Source organism: Microcaecilia unicolor, chromosome 11 (genome assembly GCF_901765095.1).
Source record: "Microcaecilia unicolor chromosome 11, aMicUni1.1, whole genome shotgun sequence".
Classification (NCBI taxonomy): domain Eukaryota; kingdom Metazoa; phylum Chordata; class Amphibia; order Gymnophiona; family Siphonopidae; genus Microcaecilia; species Microcaecilia unicolor.
In genome coordinates this window covers 136,614,688-136,627,496 of record NC_044041.1, presented here as the reverse complement: position 1 = coordinate 136,627,496, position 12,809 = coordinate 136,614,688, and the positions used below count along the sequence as shown (strand labels likewise).

At 43.2% G+C, this 12,809-nt stretch overlaps 1 protein-coding gene across 1 annotated transcript in view; it reads right to left on the bottom strand.

The window, feature by feature from the left end:
• The window catches only part of ACTN3 (actinin alpha 3), a 368,054-nt gene that overhangs the window by 227,168 nt on the left and 128,077 nt on the right, over positions 1–12,809 (bottom strand). The window contains exons 5-7 of the mRNA XM_030217755.1: positions 11,524–11,611; positions 8,177–8,255; positions 1,817–1,898 (exon numbers count right to left, since the gene is read on the bottom strand). Of these exons, the coding sequence (XP_030073615.1) occupies positions 1,817–1,898; positions 8,177–8,255; positions 11,524–11,611 (249 nt within the window). The remainder of the gene's footprint in view (positions 1–1,816; positions 1,899–8,176; positions 8,256–11,523; positions 11,612–12,809) is intronic.

Here is a 12,809-nt window from a genome sequence, read left to right as displayed (position 1 = left end):
CCAGCTCTCCCCCGCAGCCATTTCTTACTTTTGCGTCAAGGTCCGCTTCCTCCTGGGCCTTTAAAAATATTTCTTCAGCTGACGGGGGACCCCAACCCCCGCCAGCCAACCCGAGGTGACGTCTTTCAAGTTCTTCGTCCGCCGTGGCCGACGTGCTGGATTTGAGCGGCTGAATCCAGTTCGGAGTCTGACGTCGCACTTCCACGATGTCAGACTCCGAACTGGATTCAGCCGCTCAACTCCAGCACGTCGGCCACGGCGGACGAAGAACTTGAAAGATGTCACCTCGGGTTGGCTGGCGGGGGTTGGGGTCCCCCGCCAGCTGAAGAAATATTTTTAAAGACGCAGGAGGAAGCAGACCTCGGCGCAAAAGTAAGAAACGGCAGCGGGGGAGGGCTGGCGGCGGGAGGGGGCCAGGGCAAAATCTGAGGGGGCCCAGGCCCCTGTGGCCCCACGCAGATACGCTCCTGGTCTCCTTTAACAATGTACACATTGGAGTAGATTTTAAGCCATCACAATGAGTACCTTAAGTTAACTGCTGGGCCCAGTGCTTAAGGTAATCTAGATATTCAGTACCACTATACATATAAGCAGCATAACATAACAGCAAAAATGCACGCCTGTAATTTAGGCATGAACACTTAGGGACCCTTTTACTAAGCCACAGTAAAAAGTGGCCTGCGGTAGTGTAGGCACATATATTGGGCGCGCACTGGGCCAGTTTTTACTGCAACTACGAAAAACGGCTTTTTTATGGGACGGGAAAAGGGCCTGCAGTAAAAACGAAACCAGCGCGCGCCCAAAACGGGCCTGAGCCCTTAACACCACCCATTGATCTAGCGGTAAAACCTCATGCACTACACGCGCGGTGACCAGTCAGAGTGCACCACATGCTGATTACCACCGGAACTGGCGTGTGTAGGAGGAAATAAATAATTCATCTACACATTATGGGTGCATGCCAAATCTGAAATTACCGCCAGGAAGATGCACTGGCCTGGTGGTAGTCTCATTTGGACGTACGCTGCATGCGCATAGAGCCTACCACGGCTTTAGTAAAGGGGACCCTTAAACAGCCATACAACTAGCATGTTTGCACCCATATTCTGGAGATATATGCATAACTTATAGTATTCTGTAAGTTACACATCTGTGAGACCTACCTATGCTCCACCCAAACTCCACTTATGCATATGCCTACCTGTAAATTATGCCCTAAGAGATGCACATCTTTTCAGAATAGCACTTAGGTAGACTTTTGGCATATACACATGTATGTGGACATATATCCACAAATATGCCACTATTTTAATGTTTTCTACACATGTAATCAGTGTATAGCTGTAAGCACTTTATAGAATTACCCTCCATATGCTTATTTTAGGCCTACTATTCATCAGGCTTACACTAAATCATAACTTATGTGAACAGCAGCTGAATATTGTTGCTATCTAGATAATTTCTCACCATCCCTTGCTGCTTTCTCCCTCCACCACTTTCTTATACAGATGATAATGGGCTGTTCGGTCAATTTTTCAGCCCAATGCTGTCCATATAGGTTTTGACAATATACAGATAGTGAAGTTATAGGTTCACTGGCTGTCAGTGAATGCATAATTTCATTTGATATCAGCCCAGTTGATTCCAGTCTAAGAGCAGGTCTCCTTTAACACTGCACACAGATTATGATCACAATAGATATCTGGCATTAGCACAATGCTGGTGACATTTTTTCACTTCTTTTTAATATTTGATATTGACCCCTTTCAGCCCAGTCACCACATGCCCAGTAGCACATATTGGAAATGCTGCACACCTTCAGCATCCAGCATCTTGGGTATGTCCAGGTACTTCTCAGCCACATCGAAGGCTGTGTTCAGGTTTCCAATGGGATCGTCCTGTGGGGAAAGCAGATGAAGGGAGTTGGTCTATCTTATCAATGGTATGTCCAGGCCTTCACTGCTTGCAAGTGGGATTTGGATGATATATAGAATAGGTCAGTGTTAATACAACCAGGTACAATATATAAAGGAACCAGTCCAAGGTTATCCAACCAAACACAACTAAACAAGCATTGGAATTATTAGGACTGTAAACTGGAGGAGAAAGAAAGCAATGAGTTAGAAGTAAGCTGCAAATACAGTGAATGAAAAGCCCTTGATGAAGACAAGAAATGAAACAGCAGGCCTCCATTGGCCATGAAAAGATAGGTTGTTGCAATGATGAAAAAAGAAAACAAAATAGAAATAGTTTTTGACTTTAAAATTGAAAATTTATTGGAGGTTTTCAAGACCAGTGATTGAAGTGTGGCTAACACCAAGCACCCTGAGCTGGGCAGTTCTGAAGCTTCTGAGATATTTTTCTTCCAATTTACAGTCCTAAAAATTCCAGTTCTTGTTTAGTTGTGCTTGGTTAGATAACCTTGGGCTGGTTCCCTTTTATATTATACCTGGCTGTATTAACACTGACCTATTCTATATGTTATCCAAATCCCATTGGCAAGCAATGAAGGCCTTAAATATTGCTTGATTTTGATAGCAGTTTTTTTATACACACAGCAGCAGGACAGAGCACATCGCATCAGTCTCTGGTGAGGGATGGAACGAACAGGCAGGGATAATAATGTAAACTAATGTCTAGAAGTTTGATTTTAGTTGCTTATAATTTATACACTGTACCCTCTCCCCCTTGAATTGTACAACAGACTGCCTAAATTTAAGCACCCCTTTCATGCTTAGATTTATAGAAACTAGCATTTACATGGATGAAAGCACACATAGGGCCAGATTCTACATTAGATACCTAAAAGATCCGCGTAGTAAACATTTCCTCCTAAGCATATTCTATAAGTGGTGCCAAGATTTAGGCGTGGTATATAGAATACACTTAGTTGATATCCCAGCGCCTAAAACTATGCGCCTCCATTTACACCAATGAAAATGTGGCATAAACCCCTGCGTGTAGATTTACACACACTGAGCCATATTCTATAACTATGCATGTAAATTTTGGAATGCCCATGAAACACCCATTTCCCCACCTATAGCCACACCCCTTTTGAACTGCACACATTAGAATTTAGGTGCAGTTCATTACAGAATACGCTTAGCAAGTTCTGCGTGTAAATTCTAATTATTGCCAATTCATGTTCATTATTGCTTGTTAAGTGCTGTTATCAATGCCAATTAGCTTGTTAAGCTAATTAAGCTACACATGTTGTTATAGAATATACCTGGATTTCAGCACGGATCTCTAGGTGCGCTATATAAAATCCAGCAGTTAATGCGCGAAAATGCTAGCAGAGCACTCAGCAGTATTCTATAAAGTTTTCTTCATTTCTTGATGATCGTTCATTCAGGGTTCTTCAGCCCCATTCTCTTTCGTGTGGTGTCCTAAGGGGATTTGTTCTGTCTCTGTTATTGTTTAACTTGTATGTAAGTCCTCTGGCATTGCTTATTCAGTCACATAGGATCAGTTCATACTCTTGTGCAGATGACCTTTTACTAGTATATAACACAGACCCACTCTCCATCAACTTGACACCTGATCAGATCTGTCTCCAGGAGGTGGCTAACTTGCTTACGGAATATTGTCTTGTCTTAAATCCTGAAAAAACAGTAGCCTCATGGATTACAGGCTCTCATCCAATACCATCGCTAGTTTCTACATTGTTTGATAGACAAATTACATCTGTGTCTTTATTTAAATATCTTGGAATTACCATTGATTCAGCACTTTCCTTTAGTCCTCAGATCTCAGATGTAGTAAAGAAATCTTTTTATTTCCTTCGTCAACTGCGATCGGTCAAAAATACGCTGGACTTGGATTCATAGTATACATTATCATATGTATATATCACTATATGTTATAATCATTGCAACATTATTTATGCCAGTAATACAAAGGCCAATATAAAACAATTACAAGCTATGCAGAATACCATAGCTCATATGATTTGCGGTACCTCTAAGTACAAAGAAAAAAGGGAGAGTCTAATTAACATGGCCACTATTCAAGCAACCAACTAAGGTAAAGCAAATGCATCAAATAAACTTTATAACCAGGCTATTGGATCTCCTATAGCATATACTATTCCAAATCCTGATCCTGCTGGTATTATCAATCATGTGTAAAACACTTGTTATTTTTCACTAAATTGACAACTTTCGATATATTCAATAATGCATTGTGATCATACAACATAAAAGTACAACAGGGTCACTCCTCTTCTTCAAAGCTGGTGTCGGGGCTGGTGGTTGGGAGACGGGGATAATGCTGGGCAGACTTATATGGTCTGTGCCAGAGCCGGTGGTGGGAGGCGGGGCTGGTGGTTGGGAGGCGGGGATAGTGCTGGGCAGACTTATTCAGTCTATGCCCTGAAGAGGACAGGTACAAATCAAGGTAGGGTATACACAAAAAGTAGCACATATCAGTTTATCTTGTTGGGCAGACTGGATGGACCGTGCAGGTCTTTTTCTGCCATCATCTACTATGTTACTATGTTACATTGGATCCCCATTGAATTCAGGATTAAATTTTAAGTCTTAATCTTAACACATAATGCACTCCATACTCTAACTCTGTCATATTTTGCTGCCTTAACCATTCCTTATACAACTGCTTGCACGCTGCGCTCACTTGTTGACAATAGACTCCTTCTAGAGCAAGATGGGAATCTACATGAGCATCAGCTTTCTATTTTTTGTCACCATCACTATGGAACTCATTATTGCAGCAAAGAAATAATCATAAAGAAACTCCAAACTGCTCAAAACACCGCAGCCAGGCTTATATTTGGCAAAACAAGATTCAAAAGCGCCAAACCCCTACGAGAAAAACTGCATTGGCTCCCAATCAAAGAACGTATTGCGTTCAAAATCTGCACTCTGGTTCATAAAATCATCTACGGCGAAGCCCCGGGATACATGTTAAACCTCATAGACCTACCAACCAGAAACACAACAAGATCAACAAGCTCATTCCTAAACTTTCACCACCCAAGCTGCAAAGGTCTCAAATACAAATCAACCTATGCATCCAGCTTCTCCTATATAAGCACGCAACTTTGGAATGCACTACCAATCGCCACGAAAACAACGTCTGACCTACCAACTTCCAGAAATCACTAAAGACTGTCTTGTTCAAAAAGGCATACCCTAACGACCCGACTTATACACCTGCATCCTGCAACACAACGATACTAATACTCGAACTGGACTTAACATAACGCATCCTCCTGTCTATTCCTTTATGTGTCTGTCACACATGCACTCTATTATACCATATTATCACTCTGTATTTGTCATACCGTAAAGGCGATCGCCTCATGGTACTATGTAAGCCACATTGAGCCTGCAAATAGGTGGGAAAATGTGGGATACAAATGCAACAAACAAATAAATAAATAAATAAATAAAATAAGACTGGAAAAGTCTTATCCTGTCGGATTTGGTGTGTTTGCATTACCTGTCTGATTTGGTGTGTTTGATTTATGAATGTTAGGATGTTGTTTAATGCTTCTCTTGTATGAAACGTATGTTAGTTTCTCTTTCCTATTTTAAATGGAGTCCTTTTAGTAATTGTTGTTATTGTATATTATAATTTTTGTGAACCGTTCTGATTTGCTGTGCAATAAGTTACGGTATAGTAAAATAACAAATGATAATAAGTGATAATAAAGTACAACTGCCTTAACCCATAACTGCAAGGGGGTGTAAATGTGGGCAGTGCATGGGTGGGTTGCCAATTATGCATGTAACTTACAGAATACTGTATGTTATACACTAAAATGGGGCATTTAAGTGCTAACATTTACAACAGCCACAGACCTGGTGTAAGTAGGTGCACCTAAATGTAGGCACACTGATTCCAACTTACACCAGTATTTTATAATGGACAGTGCACACATACTTGCTGTTATAGAACAGGTGCACTACCTGCTTACTTTTGGTGCCCAGTTATAGAATTGGCCCCTGCAGTATGTGTTTTTTCTTTTAGCTATTGTAGAGTTTGATATCCTGTATAACAAAATGCACCTCCAACGTTCTGAAGCCGAGAAAGTGAAGCCTTCAAGCCTTGAAGCATTCCTGCAACGTTCTGGAACTACTTGTCGTCAATTGAGGAGATGGAGCCTTACAGAGCACACGAATGCTTCAAAGCTTGAAGGCTTCACTTTCTCACACACACACACACACACACACACACACACACACACACACACACACACACACTCACTTTCTGTCTCTCACACACTCTCTCTCTCTGACACAAACACACACACACACACTCTGTCTCTCTCTCTCTCTCACTCATTCTCTCTCACATACACACTCCATCTCTCACCCACACACTCTCTCTCTCTCTCAAACATACACACTCCAAGGAAAGGGGGGCATGGAACTTGGAGGGAAGGGGGGCCAAGAACTCGAAGGGGAGGACAGAGAGGGAGGGAGGAGAGAGAGGGAGAGGAGAAGAGAGAGAGGGAGGGAAGGAGGGGGTCATGGAACTCGGAGCCCCACATAGTAACATAGTAGATGACGGCAGAAAAAGACCTGCACGGTCCATCTAGTCTGCCCACGATAAACTCATATGTGTATACCTTACCTTGATTTGTACCTGTCTTTTTCAGGGCACAGATCGTATAAGTCTGTCCAGCAGTATTTCCCGCCTCCCAACCACCAGTCCCGCCTTCCATCACCGGCTCTGGCACAGACCCCGTATAGGTCTGCCCTCCCCTATCCTAGCCTCTCAACCACCAACCCCTCTTCCCCCCGCCACCCAATTTCAGCTAAGCTTCTGTGGATCCATTCCTTCTGCACAGGATTCCTTTATGCCTATCCCACGCATGTTTGAATTCCGTTACCGTTTTCATGTCCACCACCTCCCGCGGGAGGGCATTCCAAGCGTTCACCACCCTCTCCGTGAAGAAATACTTCCTGACATCTTTCCCACACACACACACACTGTCTCTCTCACACACTCACTCTCACACACTCTCTATCTCTCTCTCTCACACACTCACTTTCACACACACATACACTGTCTCTCACACACTCTCTCTGACACAAACACACACATACTCTGTCTGTCTCTCTCTAAAACATACACACTCCGAGGAAAACCTTGCTAGTGCCCATTTCATGTGTGTCAGAAACGGGCCTGTTTTACTAGTAGATACATAAAACCACTGTTTTCAGAAATTTTCCCTTTCACCAGTTCTCCCACACCACACCATTCCATCTCCATAAAGAGGGGAAGAGACAGACAGCAGTGGTCTAAAAAGTCCCAATGTCAGGCACAGGTAACTAGTGGGAGGAGAATTTGAAGAGTCATCAATGTGCTAAATCCACCAAGAAGGAACAGTAGATCTGGGGCAATTCAGCTGGGTGGAGGGTGCTACAAAAGTACTGAGAGTGTCAGAGTTATTGGTATTTATCCAGGTTTTTTAAATTTTGAACTAGGTATTTTCTTGATGATTATTGGTTACAAGCTAAAAACGAAAGCCCTAATTATCCTTCATAGCTACTGCTTATTCAAAGAGAGTCAGCAATAAGAAGACTAGTCAAAGCCAGCTTCTTTTAGCAATTTATATACCTATAGTATTCAGTGGAATCTCAACAACAGTCACAAAATGAATGAACCACTATCAGAGAGGCACTTTTGCTTTTCAAAGCTGGATTCAGACTATGCCTGCTCATTGCTTACTTCAGAGAGATAAATGTCATGGACAGAGCCAGATGTACTGATAGACATGACAAGAAAAACCAAGATGTAACACTAGCAATACAAAGAGACCAGGAGCCAGGCAGACTGAGGAAGAGGAGATGGAATCAGAGGAAAAGCAGGCATAGGGTGCAACAATGCATGGAAAGACAAGAGAAGCTGGAAGAAGCAGACATGCGTACTACAAGGGGCCAAAGGATAGGAGAGTGCTCAATGACAGTTCATGCAAAGAAAGGTAAAGTATTTGCAATACATTCAGGCAGAGAGAGAGCAGTGCATACAAAAAGCGAGGAACCGGCAACAATGTATGCGGTGAAAGACAGCAGTGCATGCAGGGAAGGAGGAGGAAAAAACTTGCATTATTGTATATGAAGGGAAAAGGCAATGACAGCAATGCAATGTAGAGCATGCCAAGGTAACTCAGGAAGAATAATAAGAGGCAGAGCTAGAACACCTTTCGCAGCTTGGAGTAGTCAATGAGATCAGGTCTGTGTCTGTGGATAAGGGCGCATAGTGCAAGGCCATCCTTCCAGCTTCAAGGAGAAAAGGGAAAAGAAGGCACTGATAACTTGAGTTGAAAATAATTTACCTTCTGCTCACCTGGTCCTGCCTTGATCTGTACTCACATATCCCTGGAACACATCATTACACAGGACCAGAAGCTATGTAAGCTATACATGCACATACCTCATATGTCCACCCACATCAGGGAACACTCAAGCACACAACATACTACCTGGGGGGGGGGGGGGGGGGCGGGGGGACCCCCAGTATGCAGCCTCGAGTATCTGAGGAAATGAGTAACCCTCTATAACTCATGTACCAAGATCCAGGAATGGGTGTTATATGGTCTATATATGCTATAGATGCTAGGTGGTCAGTGGAAGAGGCAGTGTCTATGGGTAGGGTACATTTTTATTTTCTCCTGTTATAATTTTGACAATTAATATCAAAAAGAGGAGACATGGAAAGTGAGCAAGGGAAAGACAGAAAAGGAGGGCAAAATGATAAGTAGTAGTAGTAGTAGTAGAAAGAGGAGGATGAAGGATAGATATGGGAAGATAGACGTGAAAACAAAGCGAGGAGATAGGACAGGTAGGATAGGAGTGATGGGGAGGGGAAAGAAGAAGGAAAGGAGAGAATATGTACATACACATCACCGTACTGGGACAGAAAAAAAGCCCATCAAGCCCAGCATCCTGTTTCCAAAAGTGGCCAATGCAGGTCACAAGTACCTGGCAATCCCAAAATAGTAGGCAGTGGATTTTTCAAAGTCCACCTTAATAATAATTTATGGTCTAAGAACTTGCCCAAACCTTTATTAAACACTTTAATCTAGCTGCTTTTACCACTTTTCTGGCAACAAATTCTACAGCTTAAATTACACATTGAATGAAGAAATATTTTTTCTCTGATTTTTTCTAAATGTACTACTTAGTAGCTTCATTGTTAGCCCCCTAGTCCATGTACTTTTGGAAAGCGTAAACAAGCAATTCATGATTACCTGTTCCACCCCACTCATGATTTTATAGACTTCTATCATATTTCCCCTCAGCTGTCTGTTCTTCAATTTGGAGCCTTAACTTCTTTAGCCTTTCCTCATAGAGCAGTCATTCCATCCCCTTTATCATTTTTGGTTGTCTTCTATGTACCTTTTGTAATTCTGCTATATCTTTTTTGAGATTTGGTGGCTAGAACTGTACACAATATTCGAGGTAGAGTCACACCGTGAAGCAACATGAAGGCATTATTATACTCTCTGTTTTATTCTCCAATTCTTTCCTATTAATTCAAAAATTGTATTTGCTTTCATGTCCATTGCTACACAATGAGCAGAGAATTTCAACATATCATCATTGATGAAACCTAGATTCTTTTCCTGGGTTGTTATGCAAATGTGGAACTACCCCTACCTATCATGTACCTATAGTTTGGATTGCTTTTCTCTGTGTGCCTCACTTTGCATTTGCTCACATTAAATTTCATGTGCCCACATTAAATTTCATTTGCCATTTGGATACCCAGGTCTCTCAGTCTCTTGCAATTTCTCACAATCCTCTTAAGATTCAACAACTTTGAATAACTTTTAGGGGCATAATCGAAAGAGAAGGGCACCCACCTTTTGACACAAATCGGGAGATGGGCGTCCTTTTCTCAGGGTCGCCCAAATCGGCATAATCGAAAGCCGATTTTGGGCGTCCTCAACTGCAGTCCGTCGTGGGGACAACCAAAGTTCACGGGGGCGTGTTGGAGGCATAGCGAAGGCGGGACTGGGGCGTGCTTAAGAGATGGGCGTCCTCGGCCAATAATGGAAAAAAGAAGGGCGTCCCTGACGAGCATCTGGTCGACTTTACTTGGTCCATATTTTTTCACAACCAAGTCTCAAAAAAGCACCCGAAATGACCATATGATCACCAGAGGGAATCGGGGATCACCTCCCCTGACTCCCCCAGTGGTCACTAACCCCCTGTCACCCTCAAAAATACAACTTTAAAAACTTTTTTTTGCCAGCCTCTATGCCAGCCTCAAATGTCATACTCAGGTCCATCGCAGCAGTATGCAGGTCCCTGGAGCAGTTTTAGTGGGTGCAGTGCACCTCAGGCAGGCGGACCCAGGCCCATTCCCCCCTACCTGTTACACTTGTGGTGGTAAATGTTGAGCCCTCCAAAACCCACCAGAAACCCACTGTACCCACATATAGGTGCCCCCCTTCACCCATAAGGGCTATGGTAGTGGTGTACAGTTGTGGGGAGTGGGTTTTGGGGGGCTCAGCACCCAAGGTAAGGGAGCTATGCACCTGGGACCAATTTCTGAAGTCCACTGCAGTGCCCCCTAGGGTGCCCGGTTGGTGTCCTGGCATGTGAGGGGGACCAGTGCACTACGAATGCTGGCTCCTCCCACAACCAAATGACTTGGATTTGGTCGTTTTTGAGATGGGCATCCTCGGTTTCCATTATGGGTGAAAACCGGGGACGACCATCTCTAAGTTCGCCCATCTCGACATTTAGGTCTACCATCTCTAAAGTCAACCTAATTGTTGAGATTTGGGCGTCCCGACTGCATTATCGAAACAAAAGATGGACACCCATCTTGTTTCGATAATACAGTTTTCCCCGCCCCTTCGCAGCGCTGTCCTTACAGATAGGCGCCCTTAGAGATGGTCATCCCCGTTCGATTATTCCCCTCCACGTGTCATCAGCAAATTTGGTCATCTCACTCATTATTCCTGTTTCCAGGTCAAGTATAAATATATTAAAAAGTAGTGGTCCCAGCACAGTCCTTAGGGAAATCCCACAGTATGACACTGCCTTCTATCCCATGACTTTTTAATTTCCTTAAGAGTTGTTCATGAGGTGCTTTGTAAAATGCTTTCTTAAAATCCAGATACAGTGATATAGGAATGAAATTAGAGGAGAAGAGAGAAGAGTCTAGAGGAATAAAGGGTGTAGAGGGATAGGAGGACAGAAAGATGAAGAAAGGGAAAGAGACAAGGAAAAGAAAATGGGGAAAAGGGTGAGCAAACAGGTTGGCGGGAGATAAGGGGAAGGAAAATGAACAGAAAAGGAAGGCACATGGAAGAAGGGCATATAAGAAAGGGAAGATGAAAGAATAAGAGGAAGTGAAAATTTTGGAGGGGAGGGGAAAAGAGAGCGAGAAAGGATAGAGGGAAGAGGGACAGTGGGGGGAGAAATAAAGGGAGGGAAAGAAGGGAGGTGTAAGGAGGGGTGAAATGCAAGAATTTGAAGTGGAGAGAGGGGAAGGAAAGGTAAAATACAGAGGAGAGTGGTCTAGGAGAAGTACCTGATATGGAAGTTCTGTACATTGACATTCCTGTAAGGGGCGGTCTTCCTCTGACACCACAGCAGCAGCCCCTCTTTAGCAGATGTTTCTGAGATGGGGGAATCAAAAACATCCAGAGTGAATCATCAGAATCAGCGTCTCATAACCTTCCTCCTCTTAATTTTAGCCATCCTTTTCCCTCTCACACCATCTCCCTACTACCCTATTTACTTTTATAAAATAGCCTCCCAAAAGTTCCTACACAAAGTTACACTTGCTCGTTGGTGGCAGTTTATGTATGTATCTTACAAGATGCATGCACAAGTGCTAAATTAGTCACCGCTTCACCCATTCCCCACGTCTGGAAACAAAAATTAATTAATTTTGCACTTCAATCCCTTCTGCTTATATTAATGTCAGATCTGTGGGAAATAAAATTGATACAGTTAGGGATGTACTACTACTACTACTTATCATTTCTATAGTGCTACTAGACATACGCAGCGCTGTACACTTGAACATGAAGAGACAGTCCCTGCTCGACAGAGCTTACAATCTAATTAGGACAGACAAACAGGACAAACAAGAGATAAGGGAATATTAAGGTGAGGATGATAAAATAAGGGTTCTGAACAAGTGAATAAGGGTTAGGAGTTAAAAGCAGTATCAAAAAGGTGGGCTTTTAGCTTAGATTTGAAGACTGCCAGAGATGGAGCTTGATGTACCGGCTCAGGAAGTCTATTCCAGGCATATGGTGCAGCAAGATAAAAGGAACGAAGTCTGGAGTTAGCGGTGGAGGAGGAGGGTGCAGATAAGAAAGATTTACCCAGTGAACGGAGTTCCCGGGGAGGAATGTAGGGAGAGATGAGAGTGGAGAGGCACTGAGGAGCTGCAGAGTGAATGCACTTATAGGTCAATAAGAGGAGTTTGAACTGTATGCGGAAACGGATAGGAAGCCAGTGAAGTGACTTGAGGAGAGGGCTAATATGAACATAACGACCCTGGCGGAATATTAGTCATGCAGCAGAATTTTGAACAGATTGAAGAGGAGAGAGATGGCTAAGTGGGAGACCTGTGAGAAGCAAGTTGCAATAGTCTAAGCGAGAGGTGATGAGAGTGTAGATGAGGGTTCTGGTAGTGTGCTCAGAAAGGAAAGGGCGAATTTTGATGATATTATAGAGAAAGAAATGACAGGTTTTAGCAGTCTGTTGAATATGTGCAGAGAAGGAGAGGGAGGAGTCGAAGATGACCCCCAAGGTTACGAGCTGATGAGACAGGAAGGATGAGAGTGTTATCCACAGAAATAG